The 26,814-nt window shown below is 38.8% G+C and overlaps 2 protein-coding genes across 5 annotated transcripts; one reads left to right on the forward strand and one right to left on the reverse strand.

The window, feature by feature from the left end:
- Positions 1 to 720: 720 nt before the first annotated feature.
- LOC111577962 (sorting nexin-14) lies at positions 721 to 19,043 on the forward strand. 4 transcript variants are annotated; one of them, XM_023284502.3, is made up of 31 exons: positions 721 to 1,220; positions 1,383 to 1,553; positions 1,677 to 1,797; positions 1,982 to 2,055; positions 2,555 to 2,633; positions 2,713 to 2,756; positions 2,849 to 2,936; positions 3,023 to 3,107; positions 3,189 to 3,345; positions 3,505 to 3,580; positions 3,785 to 3,829; positions 3,960 to 4,040; positions 4,219 to 4,333; positions 4,669 to 4,824; positions 4,951 to 5,075; positions 6,109 to 6,167; positions 6,671 to 6,697; positions 7,548 to 7,694; positions 8,362 to 8,494; positions 10,335 to 10,521; positions 12,110 to 12,193; positions 12,488 to 12,588; positions 13,990 to 14,101; positions 14,311 to 14,351; positions 14,536 to 14,655; positions 15,664 to 15,787; positions 16,653 to 16,817; positions 16,939 to 17,034; positions 17,176 to 17,267; positions 17,712 to 17,768; positions 18,795 to 19,043. In XM_023284502.3, exons 2-31 carry the CDS (start codon positions 1,417 to 1,419, stop codon positions 18,834 to 18,836), a joined length of 2,970 nt encoding a protein of 989 aa, XP_023140270.1. In that variant the 5' UTR covers positions 721 to 1,220; positions 1,383 to 1,416; the 3' UTR covers positions 18,837 to 19,043. The 4 variants fall into 4 exon arrangements, with proteins under 4 accessions (XP_023140270.1, XP_035810617.1, XP_035810616.1 ...); XM_035954724.2 differs by lacking the exon at positions 7,548 to 7,694 and having other exon boundaries at positions 722 to 1,220; XM_035954723.2 differs by lacking the exon at positions 6,671 to 6,697 and having other exon boundaries at positions 722 to 1,220.
- A 468-nt stretch (positions 19,044 to 19,511) lies between these two features.
- Positions 19,512 to 25,404, reverse strand: LOC111577968 (snake venom 5'-nucleotidase). Its single transcript, XM_023284513.3, has 9 exons — positions 25,008 to 25,404; positions 24,638 to 24,860; positions 24,257 to 24,445; positions 23,848 to 24,045; positions 22,841 to 22,995; positions 22,417 to 22,525; positions 22,183 to 22,332; positions 21,884 to 22,084; positions 19,512 to 20,559 (listed from the first exon to the last, which is right to left on the reverse strand). The coding sequence occupies exons 1-9, from the start codon at positions 25,350 to 25,352 to the stop codon at positions 20,408 to 20,410; spliced, it is 1,722 nt and encodes a 573-aa protein (XP_023140281.1). The 5' UTR covers positions 25,353 to 25,404; the 3' UTR covers positions 19,512 to 20,407.
- Between the last annotated feature and the right edge of the window lie 1,410 nt (positions 25,405 to 26,814).

Raw genomic sequence — 26,814 nt, forward strand, 5'->3', positions numbered from 1 at the left:
TGAGTGAAATATACTTTTTAAGAAGTACAGATTGAGCCACGCAGAATAACATAAAGTAATCTTGCTAATATTTTAAAGAAGTTGAAGTTGCAAACCTGTGTTTTTAAATGACAGTTACACAATGGTAAAGACTCCAGAGCAGGCACTGATAACTATGTCATGATTATATCATTTTGGTCCAGAGTGTCCCCGGAAGCCATATGCGTGCCACAATTCACAGTATCAGTGATTTGAAACTGGCTAACTGCAAAATTACCAATTAGATATTTTTCTATCGCGAGATTTGAAATATTGACGTTATTTCAGCACTACGATTTCGTTGAGAGAACAATGGTTCAAAACTCGATATTAACACAGTAAGTTGTGTCTGTTTTATATTTTAACTGATTCGTCGTGTAGTTTTGATAAACTACCGATACGGCCATGAATACTTGGTTATTAATTATCTGGCGCCCCAATGGAATGTTTTGCTTGAAAAAAACGAAACGCCTAAATCGCAAGTTCGCAGTAACCATAGCAACAACACTGATGTAGCTCCTATAGCGGGACTAGCTAATTAAATGGCGGTTAACTCCAAATTTGCGGACGTTGTGAAAAGGTGGAAGATTTTCAGTCCTCTTGCTTAGTTTCCTGAGTTGAAAGTGTCGTATAAGTTATTTATTGTACGCTAGTAATAACTGCGACGCAACTCCAGTGCGTTACATGCAAAAACACTTCAAATCGACATGGCCGCTTCCAAGAACGTCACTCCGCTTTCAGCTTCGTTCTTTCAATACGGACACCTCGTCTGTGTATTACGGCTCCTTTTATTTATTACTTTTTTAGGCAGTATGCAGCGGATACACTTGTTACCGTGTAGCTAATCCAACGGGAGCCAGTTGCTGCTCCTGTTAGGAGCGCGGCGGAGGTGACATCACGGGTCTCCGGCGCCGACAGCCAGGCAGCACCGCTGTCCCTCCACGGTCAGAAATGACAGCCGGAGCACCGCAGCCATTAGCCCAGCAGTAACCCAAAAGAGTTTGAGGACCGTCTGCACACAAATGATGCTGTGTAATTATCGCTAATCCTACTTGGGCTTACAGCTGTGCAGCACCCCGCCGGTCCTGCGCTGCCTGATCTTACGAACGCGCAGCCTGCGTATTTTGATTCTGCACATTCATGATGGTGTCGCTGCTGGACTACAGTGAGAAATGGCCCATGCCATCCGCCGTACACCTACAGTAAGTGCTGGAGTCGATATATAGAATCACTGCAACCTGCTCGGTGTGTAAAACGAGCGCACAAAACCACCATGAATTTGACTTGACGGAGCTCCGTGTCGCTGTTATACGCCCATGTTTGTTTGTAGACAGTCGCATCATAATGTGTTGTTTATTTTACAGTAATATGCAGTAGGCTAGATATTTTCAGACGAGGATGGGGTGCATCACGGCTTATCTGCTGAAAATAAGACGCAGGATGAAGCTGGAGCGGGTCAGAGAGCTGGGCCGACAGTATCCAGTCTTCTGCTTTCTGCTGCTGGTCCTGCTGCTGTCCACTGTGCTTTTAAATAGGTAAGTGCACACCAGTTCAGTTAACACCACTCCACAGGCAACCTCCCTGACACCCACATCTATTCCCTTTATATGCTCTAATGGTTTTACCCCGTTAATTGCACTATATTTCTGTTCCCACAGATACATTCACATTATAATGGTGTTTTGGTCCTTCCTGGCTGGAGTGGTCACTTTCTACTGCTCATTGGGGCCTGAGTCTCTGCTGCCTAACATCTTAGTCTCCATTAAACCAAAGACTAAGGTAGGTCATTATGCAGCTGAACAGATTAGGGCTGGAGGATACAGTAGTGCCACAAATGTGATGGATAGTAAATTATAGTTGGATGTTTGCAGTTGCTATCAATGGACAGATGTATCAGAAGACTGGGCACAATATTTAGGCTGAATAATACTATCTGTTAATCTAAGTTAACTTTCTCTTGCAGTCATACCAGCAAGAGTTGTTTCCACTAGGCCACAGCTGTGCTGTTTGTGGAAAAATCAAATGCAAAAGGCACAGGTGAGTGACCCAGTTATGTTGTGGTGTAGTGGTGAGGAAGAAGCTATGTTTTGTTGTATTTTGACCTTGTGTCAACATTAGCTATCCTGACCAGATATACTCTTAATGCCTGCAAAAAAATGGATATTCTAGTGTGACTATGTCTATTCCCATGCTTCTGCATACTCTGGGTTTTCTTGTACTAGTAAAAGACAGGGCACAAATCAAATGGTAGGCTAAACTAGGAAAATAATTCTTGTTATGTTTATTTATCTTGCTTTAACCTTATAATATTTGATTTGTCAACATACATTTATTATGTTCAATACTGTTGTTTATAAGGTAGTCATGCTTAGTCAGGCCATTCTTTAGAAGAGAATATTTAGAAGGTTATGGCAGATATTACACTGCCCCCTAATGGTCAGGCAGAGGATTACAACTCTATTCTTTGTGGGTAAAACTTGGATTTTCTTTTTTTTTCTTTCTTTCTTTCTTTCTTTCTTTCTTTCTTAATTGACAGACCAACTTTGTTACTGGAAAACTATCAGCCATGGCTTGACCTGAAAGTTCCTTCTAAGGTGGACGCTTCTCTTTCAGAGGTAACAGGCATACATTAAACATATATTATATCACATTAATTGATTAAATTATCTCAATCCTGTTTTTTATTTATTTTAGATTCTAGAGCTTGTTCTGGAAAATTTTGTATATCCTTGGTATAGGTAAGTCATTTTTTTTGTCTGTTGTACTTCAGATTGTGGTATAATGTGTTATCTTGAATAATCCAAGTGACTGGACAGTGTTTGTCTTTCAGAGATATCACGGATGATGAGGCATTTGTCGACGAGCTGAGAGTGACTTTGCGTTTCTTTGCAGCTGTGTTAGTGCGCCGAACTCAGAAGGTGACAATCAGACTGTATTAAGTTAAACTTTTTGAATGCTAGTTGATTGAATATTAATTTAAAAAAAATAAAAATTTCTCTCCCAGGTGGATGTGGCATCCCTTATTACACAAAAACTTCTCAAAGTTTCCATGAAGCACATTGAAATTATTAGCAAAGCAAGACAGAAAGGTATGGCTGATATGATCACACAAATACAATCTGAGTTGGGTTCACCATAAAAAGGCTAACTCTATTTGTGTTTATTTGTAGTAAAGAACACAGAGTTTCTTCAGCAAGTTGCCCTGGAGGAATATGGTCCCGATCTCCATGTAGCTCTACGAAGTCGCAGAGATGAACTTCTTTACCTCAGGAAGCTGACTGAGATGCTTTTCCCCTACATTCTGCCACCCAAAGCTACAGATTGCAGGTAACCCACTGCTGCGGCAGTAAACGGCATGCACTGCCATCATATATATGGCACAGTGCGAGTGTCTGACGTTACTGACACAATACATAGCAGATAAGGGTCATTCTTTACTCTTTCACTCTCTCATTTCCTGCTACATTATCTCTTCACTCCTCTCAGATCTCTTACTCTCCTGATAAGAGAAGTCTTGGCTGGTTCTGTCTTCCTTCCTTCAATGGACTACTTGGCTGATCCTGTGAGTGTAGACATGTTAAAGTCAGAAACTGAAAGCTATTGTCACTTGAAACCCTCTGCTGATATGGTTTGCCAGTCTAAGACTAAATTTCATCTGTAGCCTGTTAATTAGTGTTGATTAACCACAAGCATGCAAACTAATGACTGGGGTATGTCTTGTTTTAGGTGAGTTTTCTTAATGGCTGCTTTTTTTTTCCAATTTCAGGACACAGTAAATCATTTAATTTTGATATTCATTGACAACTCCCCAGTAAGTACTTGTCGAATTTTGAGGTGATGTGAAGTTCAATGTATATTTCATGTATTTCAAAATCTTGCTGCAAAGTGTATGTAATATTATGAAGAAAAGGGTTAACATGCATCTACCTTTGTCCCCATAGCCTGAAGAAGCCACAGAGCCCACTTCAACATTGGTTCCTTTCCTACAAAAGTACTCTGATATCCGCAACAAGAAACCCTCAGTAAGTGTTTCCTTTGATACTGAACAATGTAGTAATAAAGCACTGCATACAACCTCTGAAACATGTAAAAGCCAGCTCCCCAATAAGTAAAGGAACACATCAAAGAGTGGTTTAGAGAGCCCTATGTCTGTTAGCTATTAATAGTATGTTTTTTTTCTGCTGCGCTTTCTCACATCAGGTGCTGAAGCTGGAGTTGAAGGAAATCAGAGAACAGCAAGACCTTCTCTTTCGTTTCATGAACTTCCTAAAGCAAGAAGGAGCCGTCCACGTGCTCCAGTTCTGCCTGGCAGTTGGTAAGTGTTTCCAGTTCCTCTCAGAAGTCTGGATAAATCTGGTTGTTTTTACTCATAAAAGCTACCAGATTACTGTTTTTGTGCCCCAGAGACAGCGTGGTTAATATTGTCTCAATTAATTGCTCAGTTCTGTCAATTGCAGAAAAATGACTTCAAAAGAAGCATTTTCTAATTTAGCCCCCATTTTTTTTTACTTTTCAGCAAGTCAGTCAGTCTGAAAGTACTAGCGAAACTTACGAAAGACTGTTTATAATGACAATCAGATGCCACAGTTATGCATTCTGAAAAGTCCTTGCAGAGTGAGACTGCAATGTCTGACTCTCCTAACTTCGCAGAGGAATTCAACGACAGGATCCTGTGCCCAGAGCTTTCTGATTCAGAGAAAATGATGCTTCATGAGGAAGTGAAGAAGATCTATGAGACCTACTGCTTGGACGAGAGTGTTGACAAGATCCGCTTCGACCCCTTTATAGTGGAAGAAATACGCAATAGTATGTAATACCAATCTTTACTGAATCACTGCATTTAACATTTCTTTGAAAACACACGTAAATACATACAAAGTACACCTTAATTGTTTGCTATGGACATGTATGTGTTTTTATTTAACTTCCCAGTTGCTGAGGGCCCATATGCAGAGGTGGTGAAACTGCAGACCATGAGGTGCTTGTTTGAAGCCTACGAACATGTTCTTTCCCTCCTGGAGAATGTTTTCACCCCCATGTTCTGTCACAGTGATGAGGTTAGCATCTTCCCCAAGAAATACATCGCTTTACTCATTGTCAAAAAGCTTAAAAACACACCGCTCATCCCAACTTAGTGAAAAGTAAAATCTTTAATTTCTTGTATAGCACACTGAAAACAACCAGTCGTGCAGTTTGCAGTGCAAAGTGCTGCACAGGCTTAAAATACCAAAATTAGTAAATGTGAATGTTAAAAAAACTATTTAAAAAATTGATATATAACAGTTAAAGCACATTAAAGCACACAAAATAGTTCTTATAAGAAAACATATGCTTTTCCAGATATTAGGGTTAGCCACAGCCTGGATTGCCTCTGTTTTTGTGTCTTGATCTTGGGACATCTAAGAGCATCTGGTTGGTTGGACGGAGTGCTCTTAACAGGGTATGATGATGTAAGAGTTCTGCTAGTTAATCATATCTTTTATATCTGTATTTTGTCTGTCTGCCATGTTCAGATGTCTGACAAATCGGTTCAAAACATGATCATTTTAGCACAGACTACATGTTTATAATTTCTGCTATTCCTATTTTGATTGTCTTAAATGTAAGAAACAAATTATGTCTGCCTGATGGTGAAAATAGACTTGATTTGGAATTTGCTGACTCTGTTGCACTATCCTCTTCCGATCTCTCAGCCACCAACCACTATCGGTCCTGTCATCAATACCAGACGCACAACTGGCCAATGAACCGACGCTGGCATTATGCCAAGCTGCCAAGCCGAATTTCACCCCTCAAAGGCAGTTTCATTGAATATAATTGGGTTGACCAGAGCTCAGCTATTGTCCACAGCAGGCCACTGCCTTGCATTAATACAGAGTCTGGAAAATAATATGATTTTTTTATGTATATATTTTGTTGCCACTCCTGCTCCTGATTCCGAATAAACAGGACAGTAATGACTACTTTGCAGGCATAAAAGGGTCATTAGATACCGCATGTTTCTCAAATGTAGCCTAGATTACTGTATCATAATTTGCATATGCAGTGTTTGCAGTGTACCTTCATAACCTTTTTCTATGTTTTCTGCAGTACTTTCGCCAACTTCTGAGAGGGGCTGAGTCCCCTGCCAGGAATTCCAAAATGAGCAGGTAGGTTTCACTTTACTAATTTTTGTGTTTGTGTGCAACAAGATACAAGCTTCGTATAATAATATTCAAGTAACCTTTGGTAATCTAAAAACAGAAAGCAATTAAAGCACACACTGACTAACTGTTAGCTCATTTTTAAGCAGAAAATTAATTACTCTGTTTTCTTCCACATCCAACTGAAGTTCCTTTATTTTTTCTGATTTCACTGATAAGTTACAAAACTTTCTTTAATGGTCTCAACTCCCTGTATCCCCTTAGCCACTGCATTGTGAAGGCAGAATATTTTATATGCCAGCTGCATTAATTATAAACCTGAATTCACTTAAGTTTATTCTAATAAACTGTAATTTGCTGCAAAAGATTAGAGTTGGAGTGTAATGAAACTCCAATTAAAAGTAAATTAACTCGAGCCCAGGGATCGACTGTTATGTTTTCTATCACGGGGTGTGGTGTGTATGTGGCCATGGGGCCCTGCCACTAACTCCTTGTGCATATTGTTCCAGAAATAGCCTCAGTTTGGATGACATTCGGTGAGTATAAGGCATCAGTGTGCTGATCAAAACAGTGGCTGGCTGAGCAGTGCTGCACGCAAGATACAAAAGACACTTCATTCTTGCCTAAAGAGGGCGATGTACTGCCTTTTTAACAAATTCACTATGCCCTGTGCCAACTGCAATCAGGCCTCCAGTTCAATGTGCATTAGTTGATAATAGGATAATGATACATCGTTTTATTGCTAATCTAATTTCACTCCTACATACATCTTTCATTCGGTGCTTGTGCTGTAAATGCAAATGAGAGAAGGTTGAGAAAAGTGACCTTAATTAGCTAATCATGCTAATTGTAGCATGAGTCATCATTAATTAGATACTAATCAAGCTAATCAAGGGTCGTGCTGGTTTAGACTTTAGTTTTCATGTTTTTATGTTTTCTTAGCAAAGCAAGGTTTGCTTGTTTCCCAAAATTGCAGAATTAAGCACCAGCAAACCTTAGGAGAGGATGTCGAATGGTTTTATTTTCAATTTTTCTGTCTTAAGCGATCTTGTTATGAAGGCAGTTTTCAAAGCAGCATCAATTATGCCACTCAGAGGTGATAAATGAGACAGCAGATTATTGCTTTCAGTAGCGCATTCCCACTTTCACATTCATGAACGCTGACCAACTACGAGCCTAAACTCTGTCCATATCTGCGACTGAGAATCCCCCTCCACTCTGCCCGTTTGTCTGCCCGTTACTCCATCTATGTATTGCCACCACCGTGCTGTGTCTGTGACTGTATGTCCACTCTGATTCTGTAACCACCATACTGCCTGCCCTGGTATGATCCACGATCCTCTCCCTCCTCTTGCCCATGGGGATGTGACCCTGTTCTGCTTATAGTTCCTGGGACTGGAGCCCCGAGTCCCCATCCTCACTGTTCACCGCCTCTGGCAGCTCTTCACCTGCATCTTTTAACTCCCTCCATGCCCAGTCCACGTTCACAAACTTCCCATATGGTTCGCTATCCCACCGCCACTCATCACCCAAGTAAGTCAGGGTCCATCTGTGTGTCACAGGCCACTCAGTGTGATGTCTTACCGTCCATTTTTCTCCATGTGACCCCAGTTCCAACCTCCACGCCTGCATGGGGGGGGCCGATGCATGGGATCCTGTTTTTATTTTTTATGTGTTCTCCAGCTTTGTTGTGGTATAATACTTGTGTTTGCCAATGCAGTGACTCGTCTATGTTTAGCTTCTTGTGTATTGGGTATTTCACTATATGTTGATTTTTATTTCACGTATCTAACAGGCACTCACACAGAGTACCTGTGATTTTGTGTACCTTTCCTGGTTGACTGGTAACTGATCCTACAATATTTTTGTGATCATTAAAATGTTCTTATCCCCGTCAAACGAAACATCAGTTCATGAAATCACTGCTCACTGCTTTGTGTTGTATTTGCTTTTGGCCCTGCAGTGCTTTACCAGCAAGCTAGGCATTTCATTGTAAGATGATTGTGAAGTGACATTTTGGCTTGGGTTTGGCTACCTTAGCTTTTCCCTCCCATTTATGTCATGATACCGTTACAGTATGCTGCTTCTTCTCCTCTATGGTTCCTCCCCAGTCACTTCTCTCAAGCTGCATGCGCTTTGCTGAAGCCGCACTCATCCCCTCCATCTCTCATTGTTGAATATCGTCCTGTCCGAACTGCAGGAACACGTCAAAGAGGGGCGAATCCTTCGGGATCAGCCGCATTGGCAGTAAGATCAAAGGAGTGTTCAAGAGCACAACCATGGAGGGAGCGATGCTGCCATCTTATGGGCTGGTAGAAGGAGAGGATGATATGGTGAGGCAGATCTAAAAATAGTCTCAACTGTCTTTTTTATCAGTGGTCTAAGAAATATTCAGATCTGACCTTTACTTAAGTAAAAGTTCTAATACCACACTCTTACAAGTAAAATTCCTGCATGTATGCTTAAGTTAAAATATCTAAATATAATCAGGGAAATGTACTCAAAAAAATGTAACATATAAATATTCAATGCAAGAACGGATGCTCCGTTTGACTGCTACACTACTATATATTATGTTACTGGATCATTAACACTCATACTTAAATGTAAAATTAGGATTGTATGGTTAAGCTCATTTTGAACTATTTTGTATAAGACTAACAATTATTTTTATTATGGATCAATTTGTTGATATTTTCTCCAGCAATTGTTTGGTTTGTAGAAATTCTGAAAAAAGTGACATATTTACAATGCCTGTTTTGTCTAACCAAAAGTCCTAACACAACCCCAACTTATAAAAATATATTTAAATGAATAGAGGAAAAACGCAAAAAATGTTCACATTTGTAATGCTGGAACCATGAAATATTTTTACATGAAAAATGACCTAAACAATTTGCTAAATATTTACCTGTGAACATAATTACAAATTACTTGATGACTTCACTAATCCCCAAACAAGGGATAGTTTAGTTCCTACAGAAATGTAGAGTTGAAGCAGAAAGTGTGATGAACTGAAGAGACCCAAGTAATGATCGTGTGTGTTCTTCATACTTACAAATGTGAACGTTTCCCTGACTAATTCTGCATGTGATAGATTACAAAATGTGAAAGAAACTGAAATGATATTAATTTTAGTCGAACCCAGTGCAAAACAAAAATTTCAAAACTAAGCGCTCCCCATGTGGCGATTACCAAGGTAATCGCCACATGGGGGCATTGGTGAATAAAGAAAGGAAACATTTATCAAAGTATATCAAAACCTGCCATCTAAGTGAAGACTCCAGAGTTTTTAGTTTTGATGATTTCTCAGGTTTTGGTCGGATCACTGCTATTTGGCTACTGAGACATTTGCATTATTCCAAAAAGTGAATGTGCAGCCAGCTTAAGTGTTCTCAGTATTACTCACCACATTTTATTACTTTTCCTGCCTAGTTATAGGTATTTTCTAGTCACCTTTTAAACAGAAATATACCGTAACCTAAGTGTATTCACTTGTCCAGTGTTTCATTGAAGCGTCATCAATCAACACTAGAGTATATTACTTCATATTCTTTTTAATTAAAAAAAAAAAACAAAAACAGTTGTGCTTTTACTGTACAGAAGTTTCCTAAGTAATATTATTTTATTTTAGTGTTATATTTAAAAGAATCAACCACATGTACAGATATGATGGCATGTCTTCAACAGCAAAACACAACCTGTTACTGTAGCTTAGAGTCTACAAATATTTCTTTAATTGCCTGTCCTGTATTTAGTGTAAGGGGAAATCCTGTGTTTACTTTTGCCTTCCCTTAATTGTGGTGGAGTCTCAACAGCTATGTTTTTTTTTTTTTTAAAGTCTCTTTAATATTCGAAATCACTGTGAAGAAAGTTAATTTTAAACTTGAGGGTACAGTGTATGTGCAAGTAAACAGTTAAATTGTAATTCAGAACAAAATTAAGAGAACATGAAGTGAAAGAATAAAAGACCTTAGGATAATTTAAAAAACAAACAAACAGCAGCTCTCCATCCTGCAGTTATCTTAAGACTGTACACATCTTGCCTGCTGTTTTCTTTTTACTGTTTTTAGCTACAGTGTTTTGTGCCTTAACAGAAGCAGTTTTGACCATAACCTGCTAATTCTGAAAAGGCCACCTGACCTTCACTTCTTTCACTTCCTTCTATTCAAGGTGGAGGAAGCTATGATGGTGCTGGAGGATGACTCCCCGATGGAGGCAGCCTCCACTCCCAGCACCCCCCGAAACCTCTCAGCCTGGAACATCACGATCCCGTATATTGATTTCTACGATGACGATGTAAAGAGGGAGAGGATTCCTGTGTTCTGTATCGATGTGGAGCGCAACGACCGGAAGGCAGGTGAGGCAGTGTGGACCTTTTCTTTCTGTCTCACTTAGTGACATCTGAGAGAGGTCATTCTGCCTTGGTGCATGATGTTTTGGAGTAAGATGTGCTGTTATTTTCTGTGGAATGGAATTTTGCATTGGGGTAAAATTTTGACCAATTATTGCTGACACCAGTAAATATGCATAGAATAAATTCAAACTGTACATATTTCTTTGTGACATTAAATATTCTTTCAGAACTGAGGTCTGTTATGTATGACTAGCTGTTAATATCTATTAACTGCACTCCTGAGACATGCTGCCTAGACTCTACCGGATGGCCAAGTGAGTGGTGCTTCTCCGTTAGAAAGAGTCTGCTGAATGTGTAGGTTATTTAACTGTACTTACCAGCTGCAGTGTAGCACCCACTGTACACAAGTTGCCTTAGTATCTGCAAGAGAAGTGAATGTCTAAGTCTGTTATGTAGGATTTAGCTGTTAGTATCCCTTAATTACACTCCTTAGACATGCTGCCTAAACTCTAAATAATGGCCAAGTTAGTGGTGCCATCTTTTGGGTTATCAAATGGTGATAGGTCTGTTCAGTAGTGAATCCCACTGTCCCAGTCTTTTTTCCAGATGCCATTCACTTACTTTGGAGACCAAGTAGAATCCTGGCACTTCCTCCAGAGCCACAGGCTGCCCTCTTTAGAGACTCTGGAGAGTCTTATACTGCTTGTCATTGGACCTTTCCCTGCACTCCCATCTCCCAGAATAGCCTTTATGTTGATGTGGCTACAAACCCTATGCAGCCAACTTCGACCTGTCAGGCCTGTGTTTTCCAGCCACATTGCTGTGTGTCAGCTGCAAGCTCAGTATGTCTCAGTATGACTGTCTAGCACTGTTACAAGAATAGGAAACAGTTGGGGATTTTTAAAAGAACTCATTTTTTATTAAAAATGTAATCTTAACAAACTCAGCTACCCTATGTATACAACTGAAGTGAGCCCCCCTTGTGCAATATCACTTAAATGTTAAATGATTCAAAATTGCATCATACTGTATCTCCATGATTGTACTATTTCTAAAATGAGTATTTACTCTTATAAACAATCAACAACAGAGTCTTCAGGAAGCCTGTATTGAAAATGCCAGCTTCAAAGTAGTAATTCAGTGCAGTGAAAGTTAATATACCTGTCTTCAGTGACACGTTAGAAAACCTGTGATCACTGCAACAAAACTGACTACATCTGTCATTTCCAATAAGCCTAATTGCATGGTTATATTCTAACCTGTGAACACCAAAACTTTCTCAACTGTGCAACTATGAGTTGTAAGTATCTGCATCGTAGCTCCATCTGAAAAAAAAAAAAATACCAGAGGAATTGAAAAATCTTTTTCTGAGGCTTCACAATGATGGAAAATGATACAGGAAGATCAGTGATCAGCTGAACAGTTGGTCCACAGTTGCAGCCAAGACAAGTGATACAATTTTAGACATACAAAAAGTTAGTTTTGCTTTGTCAGTTTTATCTAAATCATCAAAGACTTTTCACTTGGAGCGATCAACTAAATGCACTTTGATTTATTCGCTTACTAAGTCTCAGTATTTGTTTTCCTGCAGTGGGGCATGAGACTGAGAACTGGTCTGTATACAGAAGATATCTGGAGTTCTACGTCCTTGAATCAAAGCTCACTGAGTTTCATGGTAGGTTGTCTCAATTTTTCCTGCTGCTGTTTGCCTAAGAGGGTCGGTGCACTGTTCCTTTGTTCATTCATAGCCATAAGGAAGACATTTTCCACGAAAATGGTCTCATGGATTCCAGACAATTCACACACCATTACATCTAAGTCAACCTAGATTTTGACTAATGGCCCTGTTGCATCATTTAGAAACTTGGAAACCACACAACTGTAATTTTCCTGTCACAGTGAAAGAAAACTTGTTCTTTTAATGTTTTTTTTCAGCATTCCTCTCTGTAATATCTTACATCTTTTGTAGGGTCGTTTCCGGATGCCCAGTTGCCCTCAAAGAGAATAATCGGTCCCAAGAATTATGAGTTTCTCACATCCAAGCGGGAGGAGTTCCAGGAGTACCTTCAGGTGGATAGCTGATGAAACTCTTTGATTCTGAATTGTATTAGACAGAATGTAGATTGATGGATCTGAAGAGGGGACAGAATTTAACAAGAAGATGAGAAGTGAAGAAAGTGCACAGCTGTGACTGCATTCTCTGGGCAACAAAAGTGGGGTCATATAATTGTTAAGTAAATGCATGGTCTATTAAAATATGTTCGATGTCTCACTAAACACTGCTCAAATCGCATGTTGGTTTTTTTGTATATGTAAGTAAAATAATTTTGCTGTTCCATTAAGTAAAAACCAAACATTCCAAGTATTTTGATGACAGTCACAGTTTGCCTCTACTTGGTGTGTAGAATACTACAGTAAAGTTACAAATTTGTTTCAATACTTTTTCTTAATTCTACTTTTTCCTGCTTACAACCACAAAAACAATGTCTGTCTGAACAGACATAAAGATTAAATTGGAACACTGTCAATTCTTGTCCAAGTGTCTCAGAAACACTTCATCTTTAGAAAAAAAAATCCTTTAAGAAGTGATCATTCTGCTGCTGTGAAGGACTTTGTGTCAGGACTGTAGACAGGTTAAATCCCTGTTCTGTGTGGAGAAGAGATGATCTCTCTGTCACTGCTGTGCTTGGCCGTCATGAGGGCAGCTGTAGCTTTTCAAAGCCCAGAGGAAAGGACACAATGACAGAGTTCAAACTCTGCAGTTGCCATCATGGTCCACTAAGACTCTTTTTAGTAGTGCATTCAAGGACTCTCTAAAAAGATTTGAGACTTGGCTGTCACACATTTATGCAGAAAAATGACCAAATTCACACCCTTTTCATAACTGCAGATTGTTTTCATTTGACACAACATCGCTCACAAATTCAAGGAGTTTTCAGAAGCTGACTCACAAGTCCCACATGTGTTGGAACTGGAGCATCCTTGAACGTAGCGCCAAGGAAAGATTTTTAAATGATCCCTGCTCGCAGGACCATCACAACAAAATCATAAATGACAGCCCAAAAAGCAGTGAAAATATTCACTGTGATGGATTACCTATCTCAAAATAAGTCTCTGCGAGTTGTCTTTTTTTATGACATGCTGAAATTAATGGATAGAAAGTGCTGCTCTGAAGGCTTGGAAGTTAATTTAACAACCTGCGATATCCTGTGAAAAGCAGTCAGCATTAACTAAAATTTGTTGGTAGGTATTAAAACATGCAAAACCACAGGTCAAGTCCTGGAAAATCTGCAGACTATTAAGTTAAAAAAAATAAGTAAAATGTCTGTAATTGGATGTATGCACATGGCAACCTGAATAACATAGTGTACCTGCTTTTACTCCATTTTGCTTCTATTGTCAAGTATATTTTGAAACTATAGAAAAACACGACTTACAGCATATATATATATTTCTCTGTTTTCTTTGCAGAGACTACTGCAGCACCCGGAGCTGAGCAACAGCCAACTCCTGGCCGACTTCTTGTCTCCTCATAGTATGGAGTCTCAGTTCCTGGACAAGATGTTACCTGATGTGAACCTCGGTACAGTATTCTCTCTGAGCTGCATGCCGAGATAGTGACAAAGACAAGTGAGATAAATTATGTTGAAACAGCAGAACATGTCAAGCACTCTGTGACAATGTTTGATCAGGCTGACCTTGGGTGGCAGTGAAAAGATATTTTGTGTCTGGGACAGGGGAAAAATGTGACAGAACCATACATCACTGAGATAAAGTATTTATGTTTCACAGGGAAAATCATTAAGTCTGTTCCCAGCAAACTGATAAAGGAGGTAAGAACTGCATTCGTTGTGTTTGTGTGTGTGGTCTGGGATGCTGCCGAACAGTTTTGTCTTGCTTCCTTCACAACACAGCTGTTTCTAAATGTCTCCTTTGTATTTTTGGCATACATGTGTAAGAGAAATAACACTGTCATTGAAACTAAATAGATTATGTGTCCTGTGCTTTTTCTGTCAGAAAGGGCAGCATCTAGAGCCTTTCATCCAGTCCTTCTTCAACTCCTGCGAATCTCCCAAACCCAAACCCAGCCGCCCTGAACTCACTATCCTGAGCCCCACCTCAGAAAATGATAAAAAGGTTGGCAATCCTTATTATAAAACCTTTGAGACTGTCTCTTTTTCTCTTGCTCTCTGCTAGCAATTGTCATCCAATGAGTAAAGCTCAAATGTAATTCAATAGCTACAGTCACCACCTTTTGCTCAAAAACGACAATAGCTTTGCTGGCGGATGTTTTAGAATTTTAAAGCTAAGTTATGGTTGTTGTAGGAACAGTGTAGACTGTAAGGAGGGGAAACTGGGGTTGTGTCAGTGAGGGCTGATTATATATGAACATGCAAGCAGCAAACTCCTCTGTGCACTTTGAATGTCAGGTGCACAGACGGAGCCTGCTAAAAAATCGTATGGATTTTTAGACGGTTCACCGGCCCACTGATGCAGATGCCTGCCAAGACTTGTCTCTTTATGCTTGATGACCAGGACACCACCGATTGATTGTACCCAGCTGATCAAGTTGTCCTCAAATAACAAGTTAAACCAAATTTTAAAAAAAGATTCAGAGGCAGCTTTGCAGTCATTGGTGATTTCAGTGTTAGCAACATGCTAATTTAGTTCTATCTATCTTAAGAAAAAATATGTCTATGCATACACTCTTTGTACAACAAACTGCATTAACATACTTGTCACTTATAGTTTTTGTTAGTAATAGTTCACAAAATTGTAATCAGATCTGACATTACAAAACAAGGCTTGGAGCATTTAATTTGAGAACTTTTTATAAAAGCTTTTGCAAACATCAACAATTTTACCCAATTCTGGTTGATTACACAGGAATACCCACTTCACTGGCACACTAGAACAAATGTGTAATTTTGTTAAAAATGCTGTAACAAATGCAGTTAACCTCATTTTAAAAAGTTCAAAAATATCCTGAAAAATAAAAAATAAACTTATGGAATTTGCATATTTACTTAAGCAGCGTTTTGTCAGTCACTCATATGTGAAAATGCTCTTGAAACTAAATAGTAGAGTCAGTGGGTGTTTTAAAGAGCTCTGTCTAAAACACTGATGTAAGTCCCTCTCCCCCAGCTCTTCAATGACCTCTTCAAAAACAATGCCAACCGGTCAGAGATGACAGAGAAGAGGCACAATCAGAACTATTTCATGGAAATGATCACTGTTGAAGGGGTGTACGACTACTTAATGTATGTGGGTAAGTGGAATTTGTTTTTTGCAAGTCTATCACACCCCATTTATCACTTTTATTTTATTTTTAATGCTTTCTGTAGATTGTTATAGACGTAACGTAGTGATTTTTAAAGTGAGAGGATGCTCTTCTGGCTTGTGTAAGGTCAGACTCTGATACAAAGTAAGTGAATTGATTTTATCAGCTTAAAAATTTATTGGAAAGCATTTTGGAGAGGACTTTCGTTAAGAATACCAAAGAGATCACAAGCATTTGTAGAGAGTGCTTCGGGTAGAAAATATCAGCTAGCACAGAAAACATCTAGGATTTTACTGAATTACTGTTTTATCCAGTAACATTTGTACTTGAAATACATTAAATATCTTTTACATATATATATTTGCTCATAATTTATGAGCAGATGAGAAAATTCTCATTGACAAACAACAATAATCCAACAGGAAGTAGACACCATTTCACTCAAAACAAGGATTCAGAACTGCTGTTGGAGTCTTATGCCTACTTTAATGTAACAGCTGCCAGCTGGAGGTGAAAATAATACAATTTTACATAAGAAACAGTGTGTTTCTGTTGTTTATATAGTATTTAGACCTGTTAAATCTAGTAGTAGTAATAGCTATATTTTCACCAACACTGACAAATCTAAGTGTTTTGTAGTAATGTAAAGAATAGAAAGTTAAACGCAGAATCCAAATTACATTTATCAGAAAATAAGAAAACGACATTACTGCACAGCTGTACTAAAAAGAGATCAGAGTTCCCTCGTGAATTAATCACTACCAGACAATCACCTGGACTCCTAAAGCAGAGTCCTTCATTTACTGAAACATTCTCTGTCATTCCTTCTTTCTCCTTTTCCATTTGGTTTCAGGCCGAGTCATCTTCCACATCCCTGACTGGTTACATCACCTGCTAATGGGTGGCAGGATCCTGTTCAAGAACACACTGGAGGCCTACACAGATTATTACCTGCAGTACAAACTGAATCAGGTGGTCCAGGAGCACCGGCTAGTCTCACTCATCACCCTGCTGAGAGGTACACTGCAGTTCAGCAGCTAGAGTACTGCTGATTTCCCCATGTGACTTAATCTTGAACTATTCCTCTAAACATTCCATCAAATTAAGTGAAATCGTATGTGTTCTTTTTGCCCTTATAGACACAGTTTTCTGTGAGAGCAGCCCTCCCCGCTCGGTCCAAGACAAGCAGAGGAGAGCAAAGAAAACATTTGAGGAGATGATGAGCTATATTCCAGGTATTCATGCAATTTGTCATGTTTTGTAATGTGTAGACCTTCCACTGTAATTCCTGCATTTTCACTTCTAAGACAAATGTCTGGACGTGAGGGGAATTGGTGTGTATTTCATATGTTGGCTGGGAATTCATTAATCTTTAGACTTTCTTGGGAAATGTATCGGAGAAGAGGCCAAGTATGAAGGAGTGCGTCTTCTCTTCGATGGACTCCAGCAGCCAGTTCTCAACAAGCAGGTAAAAGGACACCACACAGACACACACACGCACGCACGCACGCACGCACGCACACACACACACACACACACACACACACACACACACACACACACACACACACACACACACACACACACCCCGACACATTCCTCGTTTTCAAAGCATGTTTGTACCTCAGTGATACTGGAACATATCAAGATAAGACAAAAAAAATTACCTGAGGGATGCTTTGGCAGTTAACAAGGTAAGAAAAGTCACATTTCCCTGCTGTTTACATCTGAATGTACACACCTATACCAGAAAACAGTGTACAATGTAAACTGGAATGTTACAAAACACAAGAATTTCCTCTGAAATTTTGTAGTTTCGTATCATTTTTTAAAAATGCTTATTTTCGTGTTTCATTTATTGCTCAATGACATTAATGCTTTTCTTCTTCTCCCTGCTTTTCGGCTTCCTCAGCTGACATATGTGCTGCTGGACATCGCCATTCAGGAACTTTTTCCTGAACTAAACAAGGTAAACAAATGCAAGTCTTGTATTCTAAAGGAAGCGTGGAGGCTGAGTATCCATCCAGCCACTCACCATCTATACAGCCTTATCCTTTACAAGCTCTCCAGGGGAGATAAAATAAATAGCTATATTAACATGTAAAAATATGTTTAACTTAATTTGATCTAATATGGACTCATTATTTTGCCTGGTGCCAATGAATGAATGAAACTGTATAATATAAAACTTTAAGGAAATACAAAATAAGTGTGTCCAAACCTTGTGCCTGTTAGTAGCCTGCACATGATTTTATCTTGTCTTAATTTAACATTTCAGTGGTTTAAAAATTAACAAAAAGTCACCCGATAAAGCAACCAGAGTGAAAATGAGATATCGATTTTGACCAACAACTGGTAAGGTTTGGGGTTTTTTTCCCCCTACAGGCAGATTTCTAAGCTGTTAACTATAAATGAGGAAGAAATGACAAATTTACCTCATGGGCAGGTGAAAGAGTTTGTGTGATTTCTTGGTCCGACACATTAAATACCTGTCCTCTTTTAATAATGTCTTTTCAATCACACATTGCATTTGCAGTAATTCAGTCGTGTTCTGACTTTAGGAATGAAGGAGGAGGGTGGTTAAGACTATGTTGATAGTGAATTCAGTGGAGAAATTTAGAAGTGTAATGAGCTTTAGTAAGGTATGTTCACCTTCATTCTGCCTTTGTATGTCTGTATGTTTGTAAAATGTTAAAACAATAAAATATTGATCATAAAAAAGTGTAATGAGCTACTACATTTGATCTGTAATAATATTTTTTTTTACTATTAGATACACATAAGCATTATAAATAATAAAATAGTTTTCTACAAGTCAGTATACTGAAATGAGAGCACCATAGCCATAAACATTCATTGTTTTACATTCTACTCTGCAAATCGAGTGTGAATACTGAAATAATTATGGCTGTTCCCTACCATCTGTAAATTAAACACCAATTTGACAACAAAGAGGGCTTATTTTAGTGCTAACTCTGTGTTTTTGTTTCCACAGCAGGTACAGAAGGAGACCTCTGTGATGGCTCCATGGATGTGAAATCTACATGACTTTTTTAACATGAGCTAACATGCTTGTCAGGTATGAACTGATCCTAAATTAATCCAGAGACTTTCACTGGCCTCAACTACCTGAGACTAACTCATACGGAAACTGATCCAGATGCCCACAAGAAGAGGAAACGCAAGACTTCTCCTGATGTATGTATTGTTAATCTAAATAAATGATGAATCGGTGTTGCGCTGACACTGTGTTCCTTTTGTAATTATTGTTAACAATAAAAGCTAATAGTTCAAGAGTATGCATCTGTTTAACAGCTGCTGTTGGTAGCAGCAGTAAAATTTAAATGGCTGCCTTCTATTAACACGGTGATGCTGTTGAGCACATTGTTATAAAACAACTGTTGCTTTAGCCCCAGATGTGAATACATCAGTTACCTATTAAACCATCGGCTCATATTTGTGTACACATGTAAAAATCTTGCACACTTAATAAACTGCTTACGCACACTGAAATACAGTTTCAAAACTCTCTACACACTAAATGTTCAAATAATACCCCTACACTGACTTATTGCTTGTCAGTCAAGTACTTAATCTCAAGTTTGGAAGTTTCATCTATTTTATGTCTTCGCAAATCAAATAGAACGAGATGAACAGCTTTAAATCTGACAGTGTCACTTCAGACTTGATACAAACAAAAAGTATATTAATGTGCATTTATTCCCAATTTTCACTTTATTAAAACAACCTTACTGAAAGACTTAATAAAGGTCATTTTTAAACACCAAAAGGCAGATGCATTGATACAAACATTTATCTACTCAGTGTGTATGATTATGCCCACTATGCATACTTGGCAGATGCTTGGAAACCTCCTCACAATATACAAAAATCAATCTTATTTACAGATCTTATCAACAGTATTTTACCCTTGTAATACATTTGTGTCTGTAACTGATGACCATAAAATCCTTTACAGAGATAAGTGTTGAGGAGCAGCTGCAGCACTGAGTGTGTAACGTCGACTGAACTGGACAGAAGGAAAGCTTTAGATAAAACAACAACTAAAGACAGAATCAGGGGAAATAGGTACTTGGAACTTTGGTTTGTTTCCATCCACTGATGTTCAGTGAATGGAGTCAGATTTATAGCTGCCAGAAAGCCTTCCTTTGTTTTTTGTTCCACTAAGAAGTTGGCCAGTCCATTGTCTAAAATTCAAGGCGGAGCATGACAATGCATTTATTACAAGGTACTTAAGAAAAATCACATTCATAGTTTTTAAAATGCCAGTTAAATGACTTAGATGCACTTCTAGGTCGACCTCATTTGTTAATATTCAGAACATCTTTGCTTTTCTAAATTTAAGTTGTTCATCTTGCACGTTTTGTGTAAGATTGAAGAAAACAAGATTGCCCTTAATGCATTTTTTGTGGGACTGTTATGTTGTTAGTGGGTTAAATTCAGTTCCTGTCGGGCTATTAAATCTACCCCGAGGCTGAACCTGCAGTTGTCTCCTAGTTATCCTCGAAGACGGCGAGATGGAGAGGCAGTTAACCAAGTCCTGAAGGAGTTCCCAAACCCTCAATTTCCTGGACTGTACAAAGCCGATCAGAGAGTCAGATACAGACTCAGCAGCAACAAGCCCAGCCTGTGGGCTGTGAAGGCAGCTGAGTTCCTGAACGTGATGCGACCCTCCACTTTAGGGTAAACTCGCTTCATATCAGAGATATATTTGGATAAAACTGTAATGTCCATATCACCTGCAAGAAATGGAGAAGATCATATTTGGTATAAATTTGGTATTTTATGATATTTCACCAAAGAAATGTGTTTTCATGCTCATATTCAAAACACATTTTCTCAGTCACTACAGTGCTATAAGCTAAGTTTAAAAGATTTAGAGATAGTTACAGAACTTTATTAAGAATATGCATGTGCTTTAGATAAATCTATCCCACCAGAGCAAGCTACAAGGGTAAAATTTAGCCAGTGATGCAGTGCTTTTAAAAGATTGTAACTCAGATACACTGCACCCAGCTTTGTCTTGCTTTACAAAAATGTCACAGTCATTTCATCCATGCATTTACATTAACTCAGTGAAAAACAGTGATATGCATTTAAATGGATAGTTTAACAAGGGGAGTTAGTTTAATTTACACTCAAAACATCATGGGGCTCACCAAATTCATTAGGTCTCATTATCTTGGGGTCACAAAGTCAATACAAATCATATCATAGAAATCTATTAAGTAGAAAATTTAGTCTTGAACAAATTGTAAAGCTGACATCTATCTAAAGAACCAACTAGGGTGCAACCTGTTTCAAATTTGGCAGCTTTTCCCCAGCAGATATCCTGCTTTTCTTTCTCCTCCTGTGCTCCTGACCTGTTTAGGAAGCCAACTTTTCCACTGTTTTTATGGAGGTATTTCACAAGTGGTGCCAAGTTCAATAGCAAATTCATGAATCTGAGTCATAAAACAACCTTATTGTTATTGAACTGTAAGATAAGGGCTTAAATAGGGTCTGACATTTCACTGCAATTCCAGAGTCTGCTTTTCCGAATGATGTCAAGAGGTTTCACAGGCAAGTTAAAGTGTCCAGAATTAATTTGAGGTTTCCTCCCCTAAAATATTTACCACACTTCCCACTTGAGTACATTCATCATCTATAGCATGTACCGATGTCTGGATTTGACTCTCTTCCAAATATTCTTGTAAAGAGTCCAGTTGGAGACTTTTTACCAGAGTGCCACAGAATGACTAACGGACCGTAATCAGTGACAAGCACTGGCCAGCCTCTTTCTATGTTACTAAAAAACATTAAAGCCATGGGAGTGCTGAGGTTACATTCCACCAGGAAGGAAAAGCAGGGGAGGAACAACATTAAACTTTTCAGCAGTCTGCCAAGTCGTAGGAATCATTCTGATGAAAAACACTGGTTGGTTGATAAGGGCTCCCTTTTTGCTTAGCGAGCAGATGTAATGACAGTGAAGCGTACAAACAAATAGAACTTAGATATTTATCATATTGACCTGAATAATTCCAAGGAATGTGGGAAATCTCCCACACACAGCCTGTTGCTCACCTGTGTTATGCTTCAGTGCCTCCTCCCTGATCATGGTGAAGCCGTCACCTCCGCCCACCATGTATGAGGGCATCACCACAGTGTACGTCTTCTGAGGGTCCAGCGGTTCATATTTGGGCACACGGCACTCGGTGCAGAGCATTGACAACGAAACCACACGCTGGTTCACAGGCTTGGAGAGATCGTACTCCACGTGAATGCCTGGAAATGCCACAGAGAAAATCTTTCTTTAAAACAAAACCTACTCAGAGGAGGTTAATATTATTGTGTTTCACTCTAGGATGTAACAGGAGCCAAACCTGAGACTTGAAGAAATTCTCCAGACATGTGTCCATATCTGTGAATGGAGTGTTCAAAAGCCTTTTTCACTGTTGATCCTTTTATTTGGACCAAATCAAAAGTTCCTCCAAATGGTAGGACAGTGAGGATCTCCTCCATTGTTATGGAACCTAAAAATATAGGTATATCAGCACATTAGGGGGAAAAACTGGCATCCAGTGCAATGAAGCCTTTGTATATGAAGACTTAAATACCATTTTTGTAGCGTTCGTCTATCGCTGTCCGTATGGCTCCACTATTCAGCATACATACGCCCACATGATTCCACTGCAGCTCACTTGAATCCTTTATATTGTGGTGAATCTTTTCATGCAAAAAGGAAATATTAAATGGCAGAAAAATTCCACTTTTTAGCTCGGTGCCTAAAACAAACTGTTAAGTGGTATTTACTTCAACTTTCTTTAAACCCCTGCAGCCCCCTCATTTCCACTAAATCCCACTAATTTGAAACACTGAACATGCACAGATATGACCTGAGGTTACAACTAGTGAGAAAATCGGCTTCTCTCAGCGATGAGTGAACTGACAAAAGAATCAGGGGGCAACAGTGTTTACTGAGTATGCTGCAAACAAATGACTGAGTGAACGAGTTAAGTGAATGTTGCCTGTAATTACTACCATAGCATCGCAGATTAGGTTCCCAAGGTTACACTCCCGAAATCGACACTCTTCAAACGTCCCGTTGAGGTAGACTAAGGTTTGCCCAACATATTGTGAAGAGTACTGAGCCAAGTCTTTCTTCCATTTCTCAACATCAGCGAGGACACCCAGGTCTGAGAGAGTTGGAAAAAAGTAAAGCTTGTGATGAAAGAATAAATGAAATCAGATAACCTTGAGAACACACAGTAGATTAGACAAAATTTTGGTGAACTTTTGATCATAACTAAACATAGCATTGATTAAACTGTTAGTAGAAACAATTAGAAGTATTTAAGACAGTTTTTTTGTGAACTTGCAGAAGTGCATTGCATTCATAAACAATTCACTGGAGATTTTATCTCACAATTATGATTTTCTATCCCACAGTTATGAAAACAGATTTAGGTGGTTGTCAATCATCACTGTGCTCGAAAAGTCAGAGGCAGTGGGGCTGCCTGATTCAATGGAATGAATCAAGAAAGTCTTCACTTTTAGCATGCAAACTTTGCAAGAATTAGTAAGTAAAATGCCGCCATGGACAAATAGCAACACAATAACCTGAGCAATGTGTTATATTTGTTCACATTTTGGACAATTACTTAAACTGAATAACCTGTTTTTTTTTTTTTTTTTGCAGTGTGATATTGGATGTACTGATAACTAGTAGTAAATTAATTACATATATTAGATATTGAGGAAATCTTAAAATACCTGATAATTCTCAGGCAACTTCTGAATTACTGCCAAAGCAGTACACTATTGTATATTATCTCCTAATTATATGCATCGAGGATGAGAGATTGCATCAGGATCTCACAATAAATGTTTAAAAGCTACATAAGTCAATGAAGATTTAAAAAAAAAAAAAAGTGTAAAAAATAAACTTATTTGACAGAGTGACCAGTTTTCTCAACTAGTGATATGCTACTATAGCATACTGTACTTTACTAATCACTCATGTCATGTTTGACTTTCAAAAGCTGTACCTTGAGGGATGCTGTTGTCCATCAGGATGGGGTTTCCTTCAGCTTTTAAAACATTCCCAGCATCATCAAAGGTGACTTTTAAATATCCCAGATATTTTCCAAAGGCAAAGGCCTGGACCACTGGCACACTTCTCCCATCGTTAGACCTCACCATAAAAGGATATGGACCTGCTGGCACTTCGGTGGATGGAGGTTTTCCTGTGGGGAAAGTAAATTTTGTGGTTTGTAGTGCACACTGCACTGCTCCTCACATCCTGTGACAATGACCTAACAAACCTGTTATGCATCTAAACTGATTTACCGCATGTATGAAGCACAGTTTAAGCATCTAAAGGCTGCTGAATTTACAGAAAAGAACTCAGTTGCTACAGCTGAAACCCGAGTGGGAAATAAAATAGGATAAAAATACCAGTATAGAGGAATGTGTTGGTGTGTCCGCCAATAACAACATCAACCCCTCTCACTCGCTTGGCAATGTCTTTATCCACGTCAAAACCAGAGTGTCCCAGGGCGATGATCTTATTAAAGCCGAGAGTCTCCAGCTTATTGACCTGAATCTGCAGTGCCTCCACCTCATCCTCAAACTTCAGGTGTTGGCCTGACACACACAGAGGAGACACAATCCTGCAGTGGTCAGTGCTCTTAATAAAACTTGATACAATCAATAACAGAAGCATTATACTGTATACAGTAAATACAACAGTGGAAAGGAGATCAGTAAGCATGAACAATGTGCTCAAAAAAGGGAAATTAAAAGCTTCGTCAATCAAAAAGCAGATTCTGTGTTTACCTGGCATGGACAAAAAGGGCGTCTCTGCCGTGGTGTATCCGACTACAGCCACTTTCTCTGAGCCCACTCTGATGACTGAGTAGGGCTGGTAGTAGCCACTCAGGTTTGCGGCCAGAGTGTGGTCAGCTTTAATGTTGGCACTGACCACAGAGCAGTTTACAGTCTGGAGGAAAGGCTGGATCAGACCCTCCACTCCGTTGTCGAACTCGTGGTTTCCTAAAGCCTGTATGACACCAGTAAAGATGGATGTAATTGATTCATGATCATTTAATCAAGTCTCTTCTTTGCAAACTTTCTCTTAATAGACTTTAAGAAGAAAAAAACATTCACCTCATCTGTTTGGAGGCACATGTAAAAATCAAGTTCTTACCATAACATCATAGCCAAGTTTGTTCATAAAATGTGCTGCTTCAGCCCCTTTATAGTAATTAAACCACACACTCCCTTGAAACTGGTCTCCAGCATCCAGAAACAGAACATTCTTCTCCTTTTTGCGGATCTCCGACACTTTGGTAAATCTCCTGGCGACTCCAGCGAAGCACGGACCCCCGGCTGGACACTTTCCAGAGTCCTCACTGGTCTCCTCGATGCGGGCATGGTTGTCGTTGGTGTGAAGTAGAGTAACCTCGAAGGTCGAAGCTCTGCCGGAATTGTTTAAAAGCAGAACGAGGCAGACTAAGGTCAGGAGAGCGCACCGAGACGACCAGAACCTCATCGTGTCGCTGTGCGTAAATACGCATCCGTAACCAAGTATGTATGGCACATGACGAAGGCACGGGCTTCTCCTCTTGAGTGGGATGTGTTTAAGCACAGAGGAGGATAGTGGGGCCACACAGTTTAGAAACTGCGACGTAAAAAAGTAGCAAAATACATTTTTTTGATTTGATTGTTTTTATAGGCTGTAACTAATTAGAGATTAATTTTCCGATTTATTAAAGCATCATAGGTCAGACTTAAGCGATTCAATAAGAACAATGTTCGGTTGCCAAGTTTCCCTTTGGGTTAGCTGTTTCTAGACTGGGACCATGCATTTGTGAATAAATTAAACAGTTAATTGTAACCAGCATTAATCTTACTCAATCTGGAAATCCACAGATTGGCATCATTCACGCAGTACTCGTGTACAAAACATGTAAGTGATTTATTTGTAATTAATAAAGCCATTATTTATAGCTTGAACCCTTTATACTGGATGTTAAGTACAACTTTTGAGAATGGCACACTAGTTAAGGCACAGTTTTGATTTCAAGTCAGAGTTTTTGGTGCATATTTTTTACCTTTCTCCAAGATGTTGAGGAGCTGGCTTTGAGTTAGTCAGCCAGAAATAAGATTTCATGTCATATTTTTATATACCTTATATACTACATGCTTTGAGGAGGAATGTCAAATCAACTCCTCTGTTCTAGTTTTTCTTAATTTTAATATATGACCTTTCTAGAGAATTTAATATAAACTCTCTAAATTATATCTGCAGACCACTTTAGACAAAAGTTCTTATTGAGCCATTTTGACTTAAGGTGATGAGTTATATGAATGAACAGCTGAGAGTTCACATTTAATCATAGCATATAAGCAGACTTCCCAGGGCACTGTGCTAGAGTTAAAACTCCCCAGAGACTCTTGGTGTTTTTTTATAGTTTGCAAATGCTGACGTGGAGGAAACTTCCTGTGTACCTCTCTTACAATAAGTTATAGTTATTTCTTTTCATAATATTCAAAACAATTGTAACCATGACGAAGGTTGATACTGAATTCAGTCCTTGCACTTGTAGACTTATGACTCATCTCACTGTACTTAAAAACAGCCTTCACAGACTGTCTTTGTACCAACTGTGGTCAAAAATGGCTTCAGCAGCTGTGAATGTAAGTTCTTCATGTAAAATGAAGAAGAAATTCTTAAAAATTTAACTTAAAGTGAGCTTTTTAAATGATTCTTGATAGATTTCTTAAATTTAACTAAAATAATGCTGGTAAAAACATCTTATAATCTAAACTCACATGTTTGCTTCCAGGCTTTATTATTTCAAATTCTAACTCAGTGAAGGTTGTAGGTCTTTTTTGTGATTGTCTTTTTTTTGTCTTTCTAGACAAAGTGCTGATAATTGTAGATCACATATGAAATACCAAGTAATTCTATATGTTGCACTGATGCTTGGTTGCTTGTGTCTTCAGTGTTT

Source organism: Amphiprion ocellaris, chromosome 20 (genome assembly GCF_022539595.1).
Source record: "Amphiprion ocellaris isolate individual 3 ecotype Okinawa chromosome 20, ASM2253959v1, whole genome shotgun sequence".
Classification (NCBI taxonomy): Eukaryota; Metazoa; Chordata; class Actinopteri; family Pomacentridae; genus Amphiprion; species Amphiprion ocellaris.

Excerpts from the sequence above, each read along its gene's own strand:
- LOC111577962 (XM_023284502.3), top strand. The coding sequence starts at position 1,417 with ATGGGGTGCATCACGGCTTATCTGCTGAAAATAAGACGCAGGATGAAG. Across the intron at positions 3,830-3,959 it reads TATTCATTGACAACTCCCCA|CCTGAAGAAGCCACAGAGCC; the intron begins GTAAGTACTTGT and ends TTGTCCCCATAG. Across the intron at positions 5,076-6,108 it reads TGTTCTGTCACAGTGATGAG|TACTTTCGCCAACTTCTGAG; the intron begins GTTAGCATCTTC and ends TGTTTTCTGCAG.
- LOC111577968 (XM_023284513.3), bottom strand. The coding sequence starts at position 25,352 with ATGAGGTTCTGGTCGTCTCGGTGCGCTCTCCTGACCTTAGTCTGCCTC. Across the intron at positions 24,861-25,007 it reads AACTTGGCTATGATGTTATG|GCTTTAGGAAACCACGAGTT; the intron begins GTAAGAACTTGA and ends GGTGTCATACAG. Across the intron at positions 22,333-22,416 it reads AGACGAACGCTACAAAAATG|GTTCCATAACAATGGAGGAG; the intron begins GTATTTAAGTCT and ends CTATATTTTTAG.